The sequence below is a fragment of the Zingiber officinale genome, chromosome 6B (assembly GCF_018446385.1).
Source record: "Zingiber officinale cultivar Zhangliang chromosome 6B, Zo_v1.1, whole genome shotgun sequence".
Classification (NCBI taxonomy): Eukaryota; Viridiplantae; Streptophyta; class Magnoliopsida; order Zingiberales; family Zingiberaceae; genus Zingiber; species Zingiber officinale.
In genome coordinates this window covers 80,221,276-80,239,711 of record NC_055996.1, presented here as the reverse complement: position 1 = coordinate 80,239,711, position 18,436 = coordinate 80,221,276, and the positions used below count along the sequence as shown (strand labels likewise).

The window sequence follows — 18,436 nt, the reverse complement described above, 5'->3', positions numbered from 1 at the left end:
CAAATTCTGACAATCTCTTTAGTGCTCGCTACTCTAAAGATAAGTCCATGAAGCCATAACGCTGCTCTGACAATAGAAAGCGCACATGTCCAACTCACCAAAATCGTCGGTATAATTGTTCATAGTTCTTTAATTATATTATTATTGTATTTCATCTCTATATTTAAATTTCCGAAACTATAATTATTGCCCAACGAAAGTACTCTCACATGAAAGCCTTGGAGTAGGAGTCACCACAAGTCACGAGTGCATCTCGATCCAACAATTACTATAGTGAAAATCACTCGTAGTCGCGCAACGAGAGTCAAGAAGCATATCAACTATATATATAGTTTTAATATCCTACACACCTTACCCTATATATCCAGAAAAAAATAAATTTTTATGTACTTAATATTATAATCCAACCACTAAATATTAAATATAAACATTTATTGGCATAATAAAAAATTTAATATATATATATATATATATATATATATATATATATATATATATATATATATATATATATATATATATATATATATATATATATATCACCGATTCCGTCGATTCCACAACTGCACACGCCCGTTGTCTATATTAGGTGTGCAAGCTATATGACCCAGTACTATTAGCAAATCCTCACTTACAAGGGCCACAACTGCACACGCCCGTTGTCTATATTAGGTGTGCAAGCTATATGACCCAGTATTAGCAAATCCTCACTTACAAGGGAGATTAAGATTATTAGGAACGATTAAATTTTTCATATATGGATAAAGCTCTTGGTTATACTAATTTAACTTTATAATTTAGAGATTGAGTTACAATATTAAATATAAAAAAAATTATCCGATTATACTAATTTAACTTTATAAATTAGAGATTGAGTTACAATATTAAATATAAAAAAATCAAATAAAAATGAAGCGCTCGACTCCCATCTACAACTCTCACAGACATTCAAATGCCCCGCACACTCAATCAAGCATAGAAATTAAGTACCATATCAATCCCATACGTGTGTATATATAGAGAGATCTATAATCCTACACACCCTGCGTCGGCAATGTGCGTGAACGTGCATGAGTGTCTCCCAATCGGGGAGGCACCTCTAATCATTAGAAGCGCCTTCCCACGTGAGAGACACCATATATATAACTTTAATACCTTGTACATCCATTCGATGCACACTTTTAGGATGACCCTCACAAGTCCAAGAGCCTTGATTCTCGAAATACCCCGATTCTCAAAATTGAATCCGAGCATCCGAGAGCATATCTGGGAATACTCCCGAATGTCCAAACCTATGAGGACCACCCAGAAGTATTCACCGAACGAATGTACACAATTTATTTATAAGTCCTGCAGATGTATAGGGAAGTTTGGTGAAGAATTAGCATGAAATTTGTATCCAAGCAGCAAACAGACAAGCTTTGGACAAGTTTTTACAAAAATAAAAATAAAAAGAAAGGTGGGGAAACCACAGAGCAAGCAGCTGAGGTCAATTACATGGTGATAAGATCGAAGTATTTTAACTATCATTAACAAGTTTTACCATTCGGTAGCATGATAGGAAATATATATATATACGACAGCAAATTGTGAGCTGCAAAATTGAAGAAGCCATGCTGCATTTCCCTTGTCAGTACCTGCACGGACGCAGGGTGGCGAGGTAGGGAACTTCTGTGATGCGACTATCTGCATGATCATCAGCAATTACTCATCAGTCTTCGATCAAAATCACAAGCTACCCATTCTCATGTATCTGATGAAAACCTGAATCAGTTTAGTTCTTCTCAGGAAAAAAGAAACTGATAGATAAGATGTTAGAGTTTGCCCATTGGGTGCAGAACAAAACAGACCCCTGAAACAATAAAAGTCTTGACAGGCTCGACTCCTTAAACCAAAGATCATGACTTAAAACCACAATCAGATAAGGAAGCAATCCGAGTTTACTAGTATGAAGCTAACATCTGATCAAAATCTTGGTTATTTCCATGACACCATTGTTTGTTTAGGTTGATTTAGGTGCATTTAGTGTTTCTAGAAAATCTAGTAGTCTCACTTAATCAGAAAAATCTGGATGATTCTTGACGAATCCACTGTCCGAAACAAATATATTTTATGCTTTCCTAGTCTCTCTTCTCTTTTTGAAAAATGGGTGTTAATTGACTGGATCCTAGCGTCAGACAAAAATTCTGATCGTACGCAGAAGTCCAACTTATAATATACTAAGTACTATGGTAGTTCTCCAATCATATTCACCTAAAACATATGCTGAATAAATGGAAATACTTGTCTCAAATGCACTGGTCATTAAAAGATAACATCAGCACATCCATAATCATATCAGAATTTTGTAATTATAAAACTAATCTTTGATAGAGATAGAGCAGGGTACAAGTTACCTTTCTATCTACATTGAGCGACATGCAACGCCATCCTAAGCTGGTAGGCTTAATCGATTGAAGAATAAAAAAAAGTGAGATTCAGGTGCCCGATACACAAAACCAATAACTGGACCTCCTCTAATGTACTGCAGAAGCATTATATATCATAAAGATCATGGTTCTTTACGATAATTCTTGAATTCTTGACTTGAACATTAAATCAATATCATGATAGACAAATCAATACCTTCCCATCAAAAATAACAAGCTCACCATCAACCCATCGAGGATTTCGAAAACCTGGATTAGCTAGCCTCCCCTGTCCTTTATATCTAGCAATCTGATACAGAATAACTTTATAAGAATTATCACACCAGGAAATATTGGAAATGCATCTGATAATTACCACTCCAAATTCTTCAGGGATTATTCCCTGATGAGGAAGCTGATTTTGCTTGCCCAGCTTTGCACGAAATGCAACCTGTTGATAGCATGGATATCATATGGAAAATTAGAAATTGTATTTTTAACCAGAACAATAACAAGTACAAATTGCTAGGTGCAACAAAATCCATAACCGTTTTAATATTATCCACTTTAAAAAATATGAAAAATTGCGGAAGAGAAATACTAGTGGGAATCATTGCATTATGATGGATATTTAAGCAGTGTTTTAACCTCCAAACAGGAAGGTAAATTAGTCAGCCTCCCACCACGTGGTTTTCTGATTGAACCAACAAAAAAATCCACATGCAATCAAATTTTCCATTGTCTCCTTGGTTTATTGATTACTTGACTATATATATGATACTTAATAAAGCTCTTGTCGAAGTCGGGAGTAACAGAGGACGCCCAAGATTGTGCTCAAATGCACAACACTAAAATCTAAATCATTTGGCATGTAATACAGCCATATGACAGTAGCTTTTCTAAATGTTGAGTAAGATATTAATTGAATATGAATGTAACTTTGCAACTTTGTTATCCTAGGAAACAGTGTTTCCAGTACATCTAAGACAATGCATGTGCAACTATTTTGAAAATACATAAAAAATAATGGGTGAAGCATTAAGCTCGTCATATAATCTTCTAGTATATTCTACTTGGCAGTCTGCATCATGGATGTTCTCTCCTGATTAAACATGTTCTAATGCTATCTGTAAGCTCAGTTATTTTTCATGATAGCAACTATATGTGATTCCAAATGTTTTTATATGTAATTATCTTTCTTTGCACTCAGCTTATCAGGAAGTCTTCTGAAAAGCCTTAAAGAAGTTATAGGATTGTCACTGTCAACTGCAAAAACATGATAAGGAATACCTGCCCAGCCGGCACAGAAGGATCACCAGTCAGTTTAGTAGCTTCAACATATTCATAAAATTTTAGATCTGCATATTTATGAGATGTACTATCCTCCTGCCACTGTCCAAATTTGCGCTTAAGATGGAGGACACTGGAGCTGTACATTCCATGTGAACCAATGTATAGTCCTATCACAATTTTCAACCAACATAAATGACAGGAAATGACAAAAACTGAATATTACTCAGAGCAAGAATAAGAGATAAATGCTGGCGTATTAAGTAATACCACTAAGTGGATCTGAAGTTGAAGGCATCTTAATTTGGCAGAATAGTGTAGTTTCATATAAAGAATGATAGTTCTGTCTGTTGTTAACACTGTAGTTGATTAGCTCCTGAAGATCTTTTAATACCTGCATCATGTGCTGGGATATAAGGCGCCACAATAACTATAAGTGAAAAAAATGACAGTTGCAACAAATAAAAGAGGTCCTGATTGTAAGCAAAAGAATATAGTTTTTAAACAATTCATTTTTTTTTTTTTACAATTCATGTTGCTAATAAAAAACAGGGACAGAGGGAATGGTGCCGTGCGGAACTTTATATGAAAAAAAAAATAATGGTGGTTATTTTTGGTTTAAAATACCATCCTGAAATACACAGGTAAGACATCTAACTAGTGTAAAACACTAGAAAAAACTAAAACTGAGGCAGTTCGAAAATTGAAGATCAATTTAGAAAATTCTTTTAACACTTTAGAGATACAAAAATTAGGTTTTTAAAATTTTCAAGAGTTGTTAAAAGTTTATTACAACTTTCATTAGAAATTGCTATAACTTCTAGAGATAAATTAGGCATTTTTATGAGTTTATTATTTTGCGTTTATAAGGGTTTAGGACCCTAGATTCATTCTTCAATCTAAGATATTTTCCTCTTTGGTGACTCGTTGAGTTTTTTTGTAAAGTGATTTCCTTATTGTACAAAAAACACATTATCTTACTGAAAATTTCATTCCTTATAAAAGTATCAGGTCTAAGGATCTAGTATCTGAAACAGGAATTGCAGAAGATTCTTACAATTTTGGGGTTCAGTGACCTTCCTCTGCAATCCATTCCTTAAAGAAAATGTAATGAAGTAACAAACAACAAGTAGAGATTAGAAGGTATATATATGCTGCTTACCTTCAAATGCTTCCTATCTTTATCAGGAATCATTTTAGCAAGCTCAAATGACAGAAGATCAGCATTCTTTGCAGCAAAAGTTTTTCTCTTTGAAGCATGTTTTTTCCTCTCATTTCTATTCTTGACAGCATCTTGCCCCAAAGTAATTGAAAATGATGAGTTATCTCTTTTCTCTAGCTTTGCTGGAACACGGACCAGATTGGTGGGGGGCACATCAGCAAATGATTTTGGTGTTAAATCACCTATAATGACTTTTAATGATAATTCACTTTTCTCTTCTTGTGAACTTGCCAAATCTCTAGCATCCATTTCTACCTCTTCAATGTCATTTTCAGCGTTAAGGCCATCTGATTCTATACTTTCTAACTCTTCATTGCAACTGTCTTCCTCGTCACCATCATCCTCTTCCTCCATTATCTGTTCAACAACTTTGCTGATTATATCTTTGTCCACTTTCCCAGGTGACCCCAGTTTTATGACCCTGACCTTGGAACCAGGAATTAGATCTCGTAAAACATTCTGGATAATAGAAATACCATCCATCATATTTATATCACCATCCTTTCCTTCAACTGTCTTTAAATCTTGTGCTTGTAAGCTGTTTTCTGACTTTTCCCCTTTTGGACCATCATACAAGTTTAAGCTGTTCGAACCTGGTTTTTTCACAGAATTATTTGTCGAGTCTTCAGAATTTTCAAGTTTTTGCAAATATACCACCTGAGAAAAACATGCATCACTCTTTACCCAGTTAATCTCTTAAAGAAGTGAAAAATGTAGCATCTAGAGTTTGACAATCTTACAATGTATCCAAAAAAATGTAATATCACTAGAGCTCCAAAAACAGATTCAAGGTGCACTGAATTCCAATAGAATGATATTCAATATTAACTTGGATGAGGAGTAAGAGGGAGTGTGGGGAAGATAATGAAATCATAGTGTATCTTCACCTAAAATGAGGGATACATGTTTTTTCTCAATCGTTCTTTTGCTCATTATCATTTTGTTTGTCTAGAATAAATAGCTCGAGATACATGTGTTTTTTCTCAGGTGGTGTTTGGTTAAATGATGGAAATGACTATGGGTATGAGTTTGATAGTAAGGTGGAATGGAAATGGAAATGAAACCCACCTAGTTATATGAGTTTGGTTGATTCCCATAAATCTAAAAATCATTCCCAAATTATCATTCCCAAACCCACAATTCAAACACTATCTTTTACTATCATTCCATTCCCTTATTCCCAAACTCATCAACCAAACACCCCCTCAATCTTCACTCATTATCATTTTGTTAGTTTAGAATAAATTGCTCTGGCTACAATTTTGTCACTGGCTAGACATCAGTAATTAGTCATTGATCAACTACAGATGTAAGCTACTTTTAATGTACCTGTTGTCTGTAATCTCCATCTGTTTTGGTGAAGAAAATCTCAAAGAGAGGAAGACCTGCCCTGCCACTGGCTAGCTGTCTGCAAATATATTATGCAAGAGCCCTTGAGCAATATTACCACACAAACAAATCCATAGATAAAACCTCTCACTAGGTATCTAAAAAGAAAAAAAAATGGTCCTTTATCCAACAAATTTAATTGATGTGTAGGATACTAAAGGCCTCCACGTGGCGAAGTTCATCCTCGTTCTTTGGTCAAAAGTCAACCCAAAGTCAAAGTAGACTCCAGGCCCCGACTCCTTGGGCTCTGCTCACCTGATTCCCTCATATCCAAGCGGCCCTGCCGACCCAATGCCCTATGCATCTCCGCTCGGCCTATCCATCTACATCGAAGACGATAGACTAACCTTAAGAATGTTCATAACTCCACTCGGCCTAGCCAACCCTATACTCTACTTAGATCCACTCGGCCCCGTCAACTCGATGCCTACGCGTCTTTGCTCGGCCAATCCATCTGCATCAAAAATGATAGACCGACATTAAGAATGTTCAGAACTCCACTCGACCTATCCAACCCTACGCCCTGCGCATATCCATTCGGCCTCGCTCAGCCAGTTTAGATCTCTCGATTCCTCGCGTCGGTCTACCCGACTCCTAGGACTTAACTCCCCCGACTCACTACTTAGCTCTATCGATCTGCCCGCGCCATTCGATTTAATCCTCCTTTACTTAGCTGGCCAAGCTCTTTGGCCAAGATAATTCTATATTTTATGAGCTTGTGTGGGACAGCACGTGGAGTGTTAGAGCGCGTGGAGCAGTATGATTACATAGATACGGAGTATATAATATGGTGAAGATATGACAATGTGACATTTTCCCTACTCTAACACGACGTCCTATTAATGAGAGAAGTACCATTTCAACAGTACTATAAAAAGAGCCCGCATCTACAAGCTAAAGTACGCACATAGCACTACTACATCTCTTCATTCACTGTTCCTTTTCTTCTCTATTCTCCCCCGCCCGAGACTAACTTGAGCATAAGAGTGGCTGAGCCGGAGCACCCTTGGCTTCCATTCTAACACTCTTCTTCTCTCTCTAGCTTCGTGGGCTCTCCTGACGATCAACTCTCCTTGGCGTTCAACGATCTGATCAACATCGAAGACAGTTGTCCGATGGCTCACTCGTTTGCAATCTCAGGTAGAAACATTAATATATAAACATACATCAAATAATATATATGACAATAACCTTATATGAATAAAAATATAAATGTGTGCGCATGTGTGCATACATGTTCAAAATTAACAAGAAAGCTTGGTCCAAAAACACAAGCATACTACTCAAGAACGATCTCAACACTCGTTAAGACTTGGAAACAACTTGACTTTCACAATAATTTACACTACGCTTTGGAAAGTTCCTTGCAGGTGGCTCAAATCACTAGCGACTGTAACCAATTCTTCATGAAATTCAAGTGACTACATGAGAAATGAGATACAAAAGTGATATACTAATAGTAGCAATTTTGTATAGAAAATTTAAGCCCAATCAGTTATAATTTGGCCCAAGGAATAAAATCCGTGTCATCCCGCACGGTACTCACGAAACGTTGCGTTCTACCCGTCGACCAAAACCAGCACATGTCGCTGGTGGCACGAACAGGAAGGAGAAGAGGAGCATACAAATAGGAAGGAGAAGAAGAGGAATGCACGGAAGGACCGAGGACGCCTCCTGCGTGCCTCGCGGTCACCGAGGGCGCCTCGCCCGTCACGAACAGGAATGAGAAGAAGAGCACGCGATGAACTTAAGTTTTAATTAAATAAGTTAGGTTAATAATTTCAATCAACTCCTAACTATAGTTGAGATAATTTAAATAGATTTAATTAAACTCAAATAAAATTATCTCATTAATTAATTATATATATATAGTTATTTTTATTTTTTTTATATATTTATTTTTAAAATTTTTAGATTAACTTTTTTTAGTTAATATATTTTATATTTAAAAAATACTGAAATCATATTGGCACGGCACGATACGATACAGATACCATATCGTGCCCGCTCAAGATCGAAACCTCGGCACAAGTCAAGATTTTAAACCTTGATTTGGCCACTTATTCTCTCCAACTGGTAGAGAACTAAGGCAAACCATTGCTAAACCGTGTAAAATCACATCTATGATTTTATATTATACTTTTCTTCATGTTTTTAAACACATCCTGCAACAGATCAACCCCTAAGAAACTAACTACTGATAGTTTCAAATAGGAAGAGCAATTAGATCCAACTTGTCAACTTAAAGATGGAGAAATATTATGAAATATCTTCAAACAATGGATGCAAAATGTCTAGCGTCTATGCAAAAGCTTCAAAAAAAAAGAAAATTATAACAGGAAGAAGTATCGTAGAAACACATTAACATATCATTGAATTCCTTAAAGCAATCAATTTCCTATACATTGTTGTATTTCAAGTAAAGCAACTAATGAAAGTAGTATTTCCTTAATCTTGGGACAAGTGAATTTGGAGCTCTTCCATATTTGAGAGACTATATAGTTCTCAAAGCTCAACTAAATCCCACATCAAGCTTGGTCCAAATGTACTCCTTTTCGTTTAAGATCACTAAGTTATCATTCTTTGAATCTGTTCTGGCTTCTGTAGCCAAGGAATCCCTATGATTTTGATGATACTTTATTTAATAATGATGGGGACTAAATCATTTATCTTTCTCGAGTGCACTCTGTACCTTAGTATAGAATGCTTGTTAAATCTAGTAATTTAAAAGGGAATGAATTATGATTCATGTGGGCCATTAAAAATTTGCATAGCCATGTCAATTCCTATATACTATGGCGGACAACCATGCACTAGGTTTTTTTTAATATGACTACATATACAAGCAGCCAGGGCCAGGATGAATAATCAAAACAAACCTACTTACGAGTTCTGATGCATATGAATTATGAAGTGCATTTCAAATTCAGCTAGCCAATTCCAATGTGAATTAACCAAACAAATGTGTGGAAAAAAAAAACATCTATTGTTAACTCAATATATATAAAAATAAAACTATTTACAAAATAGTAGATGCATTATTTGGTTTTGCAAAAACCTGAATATAGATAATATACCTGGGACTGTAGCTTCTTGCGACGTATCTTCCATACTCAGCCATTATACATATAAGCCGACCATATGGATCAGTGCCATCTTCTGAAATTCCAGCCCACCAACCAACCTGGCATGTCTTTCAACATCAGACATCAATCTTCAATGAAGAACAAGGAATTAAAGGGGGAGAATTATCATGTTACTCTTCACTTGACCCAGAAGATCTATCGTGTAAAATAGAAACAATTCCAGCAACTTCCGAAATAGAGACAAACATCAAGCATTTCTTAAATCTGAATTAAATTATTCAATATGAGAAATAATCTGCAGCATAAGTGGTATAACAAAGTTTAAATATACTATTTTAGTTGTTTATAGCATATTTCAAGATGGTAATAAATCAATGATTTTCTACTGTGCTTCGGATTTTGGTTAACCAAAAAGTTTTCCCTTTTACAGTACCTCAATGTGAAAAGGGCATGAAAGAGACTCCACAAACAATTTCTTTAAAGAGCTAAAAATGAATTACTCGTTTTTGGCTTTTTGACCCCTTTTTGTAAGGTGCATCTTGAAAAATATGAAAGATCTCTCTCGGAGCCATATATGCAACTTTCATATGAGATCAATTATGTTTACTTTCTATAAATTGAGAGACTGAAATCCAACTTTCATATGAGATCAAGTATGTTTACTTTCTATAAATCGAGAGACTGAAATCCTGACGTTTACATATCCATACAATTGAGTCCTTAGGTTTGTTTATTATAGTAAAATGCTCCATTAAATGATTTTTTGTTAAATTCTATTGATACGCATGCTAAATTGAGCAATATTCCTATGAATTGGAGAGAAAATAGGCTTACAAACACATGTTTGTTACAAGGAGACTCGAGTTTATGCCAAACACAGGCAAAGAAATTCAATTCAAGCCAGTATACAGCTGTGTGTAGCCGAGTTAAGTAAAAGTAAGACAAATGTGCCTATTACCAGCAAGGTTAACTAACAAGCCTAGAGTAATGGCATGAAAGCTCTTACGCATCATAATTTAGTCAGAAAAAGGTGGGAACTGAAAAGATCAGACTTGGAAATCTTTAAAAAAGAAAAGAGATGCAGGAAACAGTTGAGAGGAGATACTGAAACGACAGTAAAACGATAGCATCCCACAACAACTTGAAGGTATAGCAAGAGTCAGAAATCACTGATGACAGGCCATAAGGACAATACGCACAGAAAGAGGTGAGAGAAAAATAATGATTCAATTTACCATCTCCAATGCATTTACTATGCATCGACTAGGGAATTAAGTTTTAGTTTTCTAATATTCTGATGTAATTCATATACAAGTTATATCCTGCACACAGGATTTTAGTATTATTAATCCAAATAAGAAAGAAACTGTAGATATCTAAGGCTCGTGCTTGGGGATTTCTTCTCCTGTTGTGATTTTGTAGTAATTTCTAGTAGTTAGTTTTTCTTCCAAAGTGAATTTATTTGTACTAGAAACACTTGCTGGAGAAGTCAATTCTAACACAAATGATTTAACCTTAGCAAATGCTGAAACGAGGTAAACTTATAATGAACCTAAAATTCTCAAATATAAAGAATTTATTCATACATCAAAATGCTAATTCAAGTGTCTGCTAAAAGTCTTGTTTTCAAAAAAGTCACCAGGAGTTGAGCATTTAATTAAACTTTAAATTGCTAAAGCCCCCACAAATTTCTGTACGTGTCTACATCAAGCAAACATCTAATTTATATTAATCGCATCAACAGTTAATTTTTATACCTTTTAGTTTAACTAAAATGACATTTCATAGAAAATATTTGTATTCAACTAGGACTGAACAATTCTGTATATATTCTGTGGGACCACACTTTAAAGTTTTCAACACTCGCAACAAAATATGCTCCCAAATTCCAAAGGAAACTGATATAAAAACTATAAGGTAGGCCTTAAATACAACAAGGCAGAATTTAATAACAATCCTGGTGAATTAAGACTTTCTGAGCTCAGCCAGATCTGAATGCTACATTAAGTTGGCAACTTCTTAATGTTGATAATAACAAATGTAACAGGAAAAAAAAAACTTTCAAGAAATTTTCTATTCCTATTATCATATTAAATACATTGTAAAGGAATAACAGCTTCCGCAAAGCATCCCATGACAGATAATCTGTAGATCGATTAATATTTGAATCAGTATGTTAGAATTGACTGCTAGTGATAGTCTTTCATAGAGAACAATGAGTAGAGATCAATGTACGGGATTAGCTTCACATAGTCAATCCCAAATAGTTAGGACAAACACAGCTTGATGAAAAAGATGATGTAACAATTGAATAAGTTATTTTACAACTAACTGACCAGTTCTGCTCCGGCATGATCGCGAATGAAAGCCGCATCATTGTATCTCTCTTCCTCTATAGCTCTCTGTGGTAACAAGAATATTTAGAAAATAAATCAAACACAATAAGCTCATAAGACAACTTTCTTACATTCATAATAGTTAATGCTGTTCCAACAACATCTTTTTTTGCAGCACCAGACATAGCCAACTTCAGCTTTGCAGCATCCTCATAATCCTCTCTCAAAATAGCCTCATTCAATTGTGACTGAAATAAGGTTATCCAATGCCATGAAACTATCAGCAAAACTAAAGCTACGGTTGTCCAAAAAAAAAAAAAAAAGGTTCACTAAAATATAATAAACATGACAATAACGAGAGAAACTCAAGTTGTGTACTAGGTTAAGTTTCAACTTCAAATTTCGTGGTGTTGTTTTCAGTTAAGTTACAGCTTTAACATTTTAAAAATAATCAGGCATTTAAAGCCATTACATGCTAGAAATGTTGTTATCTACCAAGGTTTAATTATGAGTTATTAGGCAACTAGAGAATTATGGTGATAATTATGGTTTTCAGTCAACTAGGAATTTGCTCTTTAAAGACATTATGTTGCAAATGCGATTCATTTTTGTTCATTTAGCCCATGTTGCTTGCCCTGCCCAACTTTTCCTTCTGACTCTCTTTCTCTAGTCATTCTTTCTTTAGTTGAGCCAAACATGAAAGTTGTGGTCTATCTGCAGATTCAACAGCCTGTGGTTCTTTGCTACTTCCTGTAGGCATAAAAACCAGTGCGACCATGGTCCGAAAACTTCAATGGGGACTGATTCTACCAGATAGTAGATGTCCTATGTACCATTTTCATAGTACCTTTACCTGCCTGATGAGATTTGAACTGACATTGGCATGTACCAAATTGTGACGACTATACAACTTTATTAGTACCAGCTGATATCATTTCAAAACTCTTCCCAAAGCCTGTTTGGATTATTTTGTTCTCACTTTCTGAACCCACATTTTTCAATTCCCACACTCAAATGGTTGATCATCTTTAATGTGATTGACCAAGAGAATGCACAAGATAATTGAAAATGTGTAGCCTCTTGATTTTTCCCTTTCCAATTTTTCAATTTAACATAAGTGAAATAGATCTTCTTTTAAATAAATATTACTGACTCCACTAGACTCCACCTTCAATCTGAAAGTACAATTAAAAATGGAATATTTTACCTTTAAGACGGAAACAAGCTTCTCGTACTCTTCAATTTCCGCAAAATGCCGCTTCCACCTCTCCCAATCCCACTCCCCTCCATCTTCCTCATTCTCCTCTTCCTCCCCAAGAACCTCCTTTCCCGCCTCCGAGGCAACCACCGGCAACCCATTCTTAGACCAAGAATTGCGACACGATGCCACCAACTCGTCCCACCTTTTAGCAGCGCCACGGACGATCTCGTGGATGAGCGAGTCCCAGCTGATAGGGGAAGATCCATCTTTCGAGGAGGAACCTTCCTCCTGCCCGCCAGACGAAGGGCCGTCGTGGCAGCAGCAGAGGAAGGGGCTCGGCGGAGCCCTAGAAGTGCCGACGCGCTTGAGCCTGGGGAGTGGCAGGAGCGGCGGCTGAGGGAGGTACACTGGTATTTTCCTTGGGAATCTGGTGGAGTCGGAGCCGATGTGGCCGGCCGACGACGCCGGTGGGAGACGCGCAGAAGGGATCGAAGCCATTCTTGGGAGAGAGAGAGAGAGAGAGAGAGAGAGAGGATTACATTCGACGGGGGCCGTGAAAGATGTCGTCGCGAGATCACCACCACGATACGAAATGAACGCTCGTATGGTGAGGGCCCACTAAAGGGGAAACGAGCCCAGCCCATTTAAAAATGGGCCATGTTATGGTCCAAAGTTATTATTGAGACCGCAGACTAATGTTTGACTTTTTTTGGTTCATGTTAATGACTAGAACGGTTGACCAAATCTTGCAATATATTCATATAGATTGCTTCTTTTTTGCTTTCCTGTGTGGCACAAAACCGATTGGGAGAGGTGGTCTCCATTCAAGCAGCTTATTTTCTTACAAATATATTTCAAGCAGAACAAGGATGTTGGCTCTGGCACAAAACCGATTGCTTCTTTTTTGCTTTCCTGATTCAATAGAAATGATGACTAATTTAGTAGCCAGTGAGGATCTAAATCTCGATTCTTAGTCCAACAACATCATTCTTAGAGCAGGAAACAGCACATGGGAAAAGTAGCCTTGACCTAAAAATTACTGCAAGTCACTACCTAACAGGATTTGGTATGCCAAGGAATCTCCGATCCTGAGTACTGTGGATCCACTGAAGCTGGTTAAAGCGGCATGGGTGGCCAATAATGGTGGATTTCTGATCATACAGAAGAAGAAAAGCTTAATGCTGCAGTGTTTGTTTGGAGCTTGCAGTATTATCCACGCATGCATAGCTTTTATTCTGGAAAGAGGACCCATTATGGAAGTGCGCTAAGTCACTAAATCTTGTTCTGACAATGACTGAAATCAATCAAAAATTCCTTTAGACAAAAAAAACTTCTGCGAAAGCCACCAAAACAATGGTCCTTGGTGAAGAACACAGCGCCTAGCGAGCAGCACTGACATTGAGGAACCATGCAGGGCTTGAATTATGTTCCTGTCCTCTCTCTCTCTCTCTCTCTCTCTCTCTTCTTAATCATCCATCTTTTATGTTAGAACCTATTAAATGAGGCCTTGCTGCTGCTTCCCTACCTATGCCCTTGAATGGAGATTGCTCAGTTTTGTGCCAGAGCCAACATCCTTGTCCTGCTTCTTGCTCTCTTCTGTTCTCCATGCAAGTTCATCCAGAGTCCCATGGGCTTGGACCCCTTAAACTTCCACCAGAACACAAACACGGCATCCATGGACTTCGGAAGGATTCACTTCAGCTCTCCCTCGGCAATTCTCAGACCCAAGTCCCCAGCAGACATCTCCCTTCTCCTCAGCTTCCTCTCTGGTTCATCCTTCAGTGAGGTCACAGTTGCCGCGAGAGGAGCTGGGCATTCCATCTATGGCCAAGCCCAGGCACTGGATGGCATAGTCATTGAGATGGACGCTATGCCTTCCAATATAGAAGTCCACAGGAAGGGAGAAGGGGAAGTTGATGTCTCTTATGTCGATGTCAGTGGTGGAGCACTCTGGATCGAGCTTCTGGAGGAGAGCTTGAAGCATGGGATGGCTCCAAGGTCATGGACTGACTACCTCTATCTCAGTATTGGCGGCACTCTCTCCATCGGTGGCATCAGTGGCCAAGCTTTCAAGTATGGCCCTCAGATCAGCAATGTCCTACAACTGGATGTGGTGACAGGCAAAGGGGAGGTAGTAACTTGCTCCCCCACCAAAAGTTCAGAGCTTTTCTATTCAGTTCTAGGTGGTTTAGGCCAGTTTGGCATCATAACAAGTGCAAGAATCCTGCTTCAAGAAGCTCCAGAGAAGGTGAGTCCAAGAATCTCACTGGTTTTGGCTATTCCGTGTTTTGGATGATTGAATCTTAATTTTGGTGATCGATAGGTCAAGTGGGTGAGAGCCTTCTATGATGATATCCAGACCTTCACCCAGGACCAAGAACTGTTGATTTCGATGCCTAACTTGGTGGATTACGTTGAAGGCTTCATAGTTCTCAACGACCAATCCCTCAACAGCTTCACAACCGCCTTCCCTGCTCACCTACACTTCGCACCAGAGTTCCACAGTGAAGGCCGTTCGAAGGTCTACTACTGCATTGAGTACGCTGTCCATGACCACAGTTCCAAGGACATCGACACAGATCAGGTCAATATTAGTGTACCGTTTAGTCTCTTTTGCTCAGGGTAAGTGATGAAGCAGTGATCATCTCGTTGCAGGTGGTGGAGGAGGTTTCGAGGCAGATGAGGAACTTGCCATCTCAATTGTACACTGTGGAGGTCTCCTACTATGATTTTCTCAACAGGGTTAGAATGGAGGAGATGAGCCTGAGGAGTGCTGGGCTGTGGGAAGTGCCTCACCCTTGGCTCAACATGTTCGTGCCCAAGTCTGGAATCAGTGAGTTCATCGACTTGCTCTTCGAGAACATTTCTGCAGAGGAATTTGAGGGCCCTGTCCTCATCTACCCAGTTCTAAGAGACAAGTGAGAGTTAAAATTGCTGCTTTCGATTAAAAGTGAATTAAAATTTGATTAAGATATTCGTACGTTCAGGTGGGAAAGGAACACATCAATGGTGCTGCCGGACGCCGCTGACGACCAGGTGGTGTACATCGTCGGCATGCTCCGGTCGACCAACCAGGACAGCTGCCCAGCCGACTGCCTGCAGAACCTCCTCCAAACCAACCTCCGCATCACCGGAGCAGCCTCCGACGCCGGAGCCAAACAGTACATCCCGCACCACTCCTCGCCGGCGGGATGGTTCAGCCACTTCGGCCGTCACTGGAACCGGTTCGCGGGGCGCAAAGCTCAGTTCGACCCGATCGGTATCTTGGCGCCCGGGCAGGGAATATTCTCTAGAAGGTCCGTCTCTTCCTCGTAGCAAGTAACAAGCACCAAAAGGAGAAAAAGAGAACAAGATCAGAAACCAGTTTTTATCAGGGGTTGTATCGTCAACAGGATCCACATGGTTTCCCAAGGTTCACAGGAGGTGTGCTCAAGAAACACAAGTTCTTGCCTTGCTTGGTACACAGAATTAGATCACAGATCTAAATTCCCAGTCACATCCAATGCTGCAGCCCAACTGTTTGGACAGTCTCTCGAGTTGATTTCTCAAGGCCAGGGCCATGCCCTGCTTAAAGGACACACTGCATGTGGAGTTGCATGCTCTCTGCTTCGACATGGGGAGATTCTGTTGCATCTGTTTCATGGCATCTTGTATAATTATCAACTTTAATGATGGTGAAGACTTTCTCTCTGGAAGTAGGTTGATCTGTTGGTTCACTGCATGAGTAACTGAAGCATGCAGTCTTATAATTGTATCAATTTCAGAAGTTAACTTCGATTTTAATGCTAAGTTACTGACAGATTTTAAGCCAAAGTTACTTTTGATAATTCACAGCATAAAATGACAAGAGATAGATTTGTGATCTATTCTGGTATTATGTCTACATCATGACATTGGAAGATGATAGCAACTGGAATATTATTCAATCATCTACTTTCCCAATTTTGATCGGCTGCAACCTAACTACCTAGGCGATAGGTAGGCATTCTTGGCATGAAAAAAACAAAAATGGTGATGAAACGCTTGCCTAAACAATCATGGCAAAAAATATAAAATGATTGTAGGAAATAAAAAAAATAAATACGATGTGAACATTGATTAGTTAAAAATATAAATATGAAAGTGTTTTATTTTTTCAATATTATAAAAGGAAAAAAATCTTCAATCGTAAAATTATTATCATGTAACTAAAAAATCATGGATTCGAATTCTAAAAATAGTCCCTTGTAAAAAATAGGGTAAAACTTACGTAGAATGGATCCTTCCTCGATACCTCATATGGTGGAAGTTTAGTGCACCGGGCTATTTTTTTTTATAAAAAAAAATTGATAATCTCAGTTAGTCTCATTGACTATCCCTAAAATGATCGGTTCGGTCTCATGGAAGTTTTTCATTGACCACTAGGGTAATTCGGGAAGCACACACGGCGACTAGCCATGAAGCACAGCATCATTTGATTACGATCCCCCCATTTGGAGGAAAAATTCTTGTAAATATGCCGTAGCTAGAATTCGAACCGTGGATATCTGGGTGACAACCTGAATATCCTACCACGGCACCATGACCCAGGGACTTTAATATTATAAAAGAACACTCCATCTTACTAGATTAATGATCTAAATTTTCATCCATAATTAACGACCAATTAATAACTAATTAGTAACAGAAATATTTGATCACTATAATTTTTGTCACGAATCCATTTAGAGATAAAATTTTAAATTAGCCACATAAATTAAAATTCGTCGCTAAATTTAGCGATGAAAATTGATATTCCATCTCTATCGTTAAATCAACGACAGAAATTATGAGATCCGTCGCTAATTTTAGTAAAAATTTTAATATACAGCCCTTTAAAATTGATTCAAATCCTATAATACAATATAAATCCAACAACATTCAATATTCAACATTCCTCACAAAACAACATCCATTCAATATTCAAAAACATAATTCAACAAAACAAACAACATTCAACTTATATTCAACAAAATGCAACATTCAAATACACTTATCCATCTAAAATATAATCAAATGATTCTAATTTCATCACATCACATTCTATTTAAAAAAACAAATATACTCATCACTTATTTAGCTTCCTCCTTCTCACTATCCTATCTTGCAGCAAGTACAAGATGATAGATTTAACAAAAACAAACACATCAGTTAAACAAAAATAATACAATAGGTTTAACACTACATTTTCTATTTTGAAACAATCTCATATATGAATCTAAAGTTAAACTATATTAGTTGGATAACATGAATTACAAAAGGGCAAAATTACTTATCATAAAAATACATAAACTAATAAACACAAGTTTAATATGTTTTTAAAAAATATATCTTAATAAAAAAAAAAAGCAACCCGATGCACGAAGCTCCACTATGCGGGGTCCAGAGAAGGATCCATTATACGCAGTCTTACCCTACTTTTTACAAAAAAAAACTATTTCTAGGATTCGAACTCGTAATCTTTGGTCAGAAAACAACAACTTTTC

The 18,436-nt window shown here is 37.4% G+C and overlaps 2 protein-coding genes across 4 annotated transcripts; one reads left to right on the top strand and one right to left on the bottom strand.

Annotated features, from left to right (window-relative positions):
• Positions 1-1,359: 1,359 nt before the first annotated feature.
• Positions 1,360-13,507, bottom strand: LOC121992829 (protein EXECUTER 1, chloroplastic-like). Of its 3 annotated transcripts, none has more exons than XM_042547424.1 (12): positions 12,939-13,507; positions 11,863-11,979; positions 11,732-11,797; positions 9,387-9,493; positions 6,250-6,328; positions 4,861-5,577; positions 3,969-4,092; positions 3,699-3,868; positions 2,785-2,859; positions 2,626-2,718; positions 2,397-2,524; positions 1,360-1,764 (listed from the first exon to the last, which is right to left on the bottom strand). In XM_042547424.1, exons 1-11 carry the CDS (start codon positions 13,428-13,430, stop codon positions 2,432-2,434), a joined length of 2,133 nt encoding a protein of 710 aa, XP_042403358.1. In that variant the 5' UTR covers positions 13,431-13,507; the 3' UTR covers positions 1,360-1,764; positions 2,397-2,431. The 3 variants fall into 3 exon arrangements, with proteins under 3 accessions (XP_042403358.1, XP_042403359.1, XP_042403357.1); XM_042547425.1 differs by having other exon boundaries at positions 1,360-1,753; XM_042547423.1 differs by having other exon boundaries at positions 1,360-1,686.
• A 778-nt stretch (positions 13,508-14,285) lies between these two features.
• On the top strand, positions 14,286-16,745 carry LOC121992830 (cytokinin dehydrogenase 3-like). Its single transcript, XM_042547426.1, has 4 exons — positions 14,286-15,180; positions 15,256-15,516; positions 15,588-15,850; positions 15,920-16,745. Exons 1-4 carry the CDS (start codon positions 14,470-14,472, stop codon positions 16,245-16,247), a joined length of 1,563 nt encoding a protein of 520 aa, XP_042403360.1. The 5' UTR covers positions 14,286-14,469; the 3' UTR covers positions 16,248-16,745.
• Positions 16,746-18,436: the final 1,691 nt, after the last annotated feature.

What these genes read in the sequence shown, in the direction of transcription:
- LOC121992830 (XM_042547426.1), top strand. Translation starts at nt 14,470, where the DNA reads ATGGAGATTGCTCAGTTTTGTGCCAGAGCCAACATCCTTGTCCTGCTT. An exon ending in TTCAAGAAGCTCCAGAGAAG is followed by an intron (nt 15,181 to 15,255) that starts GTGAGTCCAAGA and finishes GGTGATCGATAG; the next exon opens with GTCAAGTGGGTGAGAGCCTT. An exon ending in TACCCAGTTCTAAGAGACAA is followed by an intron (nt 15,851 to 15,919) that starts GTGAGAGTTAAA and finishes TCGTACGTTCAG; the next exon opens with GTGGGAAAGGAACACATCAA.
- LOC121992829 (XM_042547424.1), bottom strand. Translation starts at nt 13,430, where the DNA reads ATGGCTTCGATCCCTTCTGCGCGTCTCCCACCGGCGTCGTCGGCCGGC. An exon ending in AAGATAGGAAGCATTTGAAG is followed by an intron (nt 4,093 to 4,860) that starts GTAAGCAGCATA and finishes CACATGATGCAG; the next exon opens with GTATTAAAAGATCTTCAGGA. An exon ending in AACTTCAGATCCACTTAGTG is followed by an intron (nt 3,869 to 3,968) that starts GTATTACTTAAT and finishes AAATTGTGATAG; the next exon opens with GACTATACATTGGTTCACAT.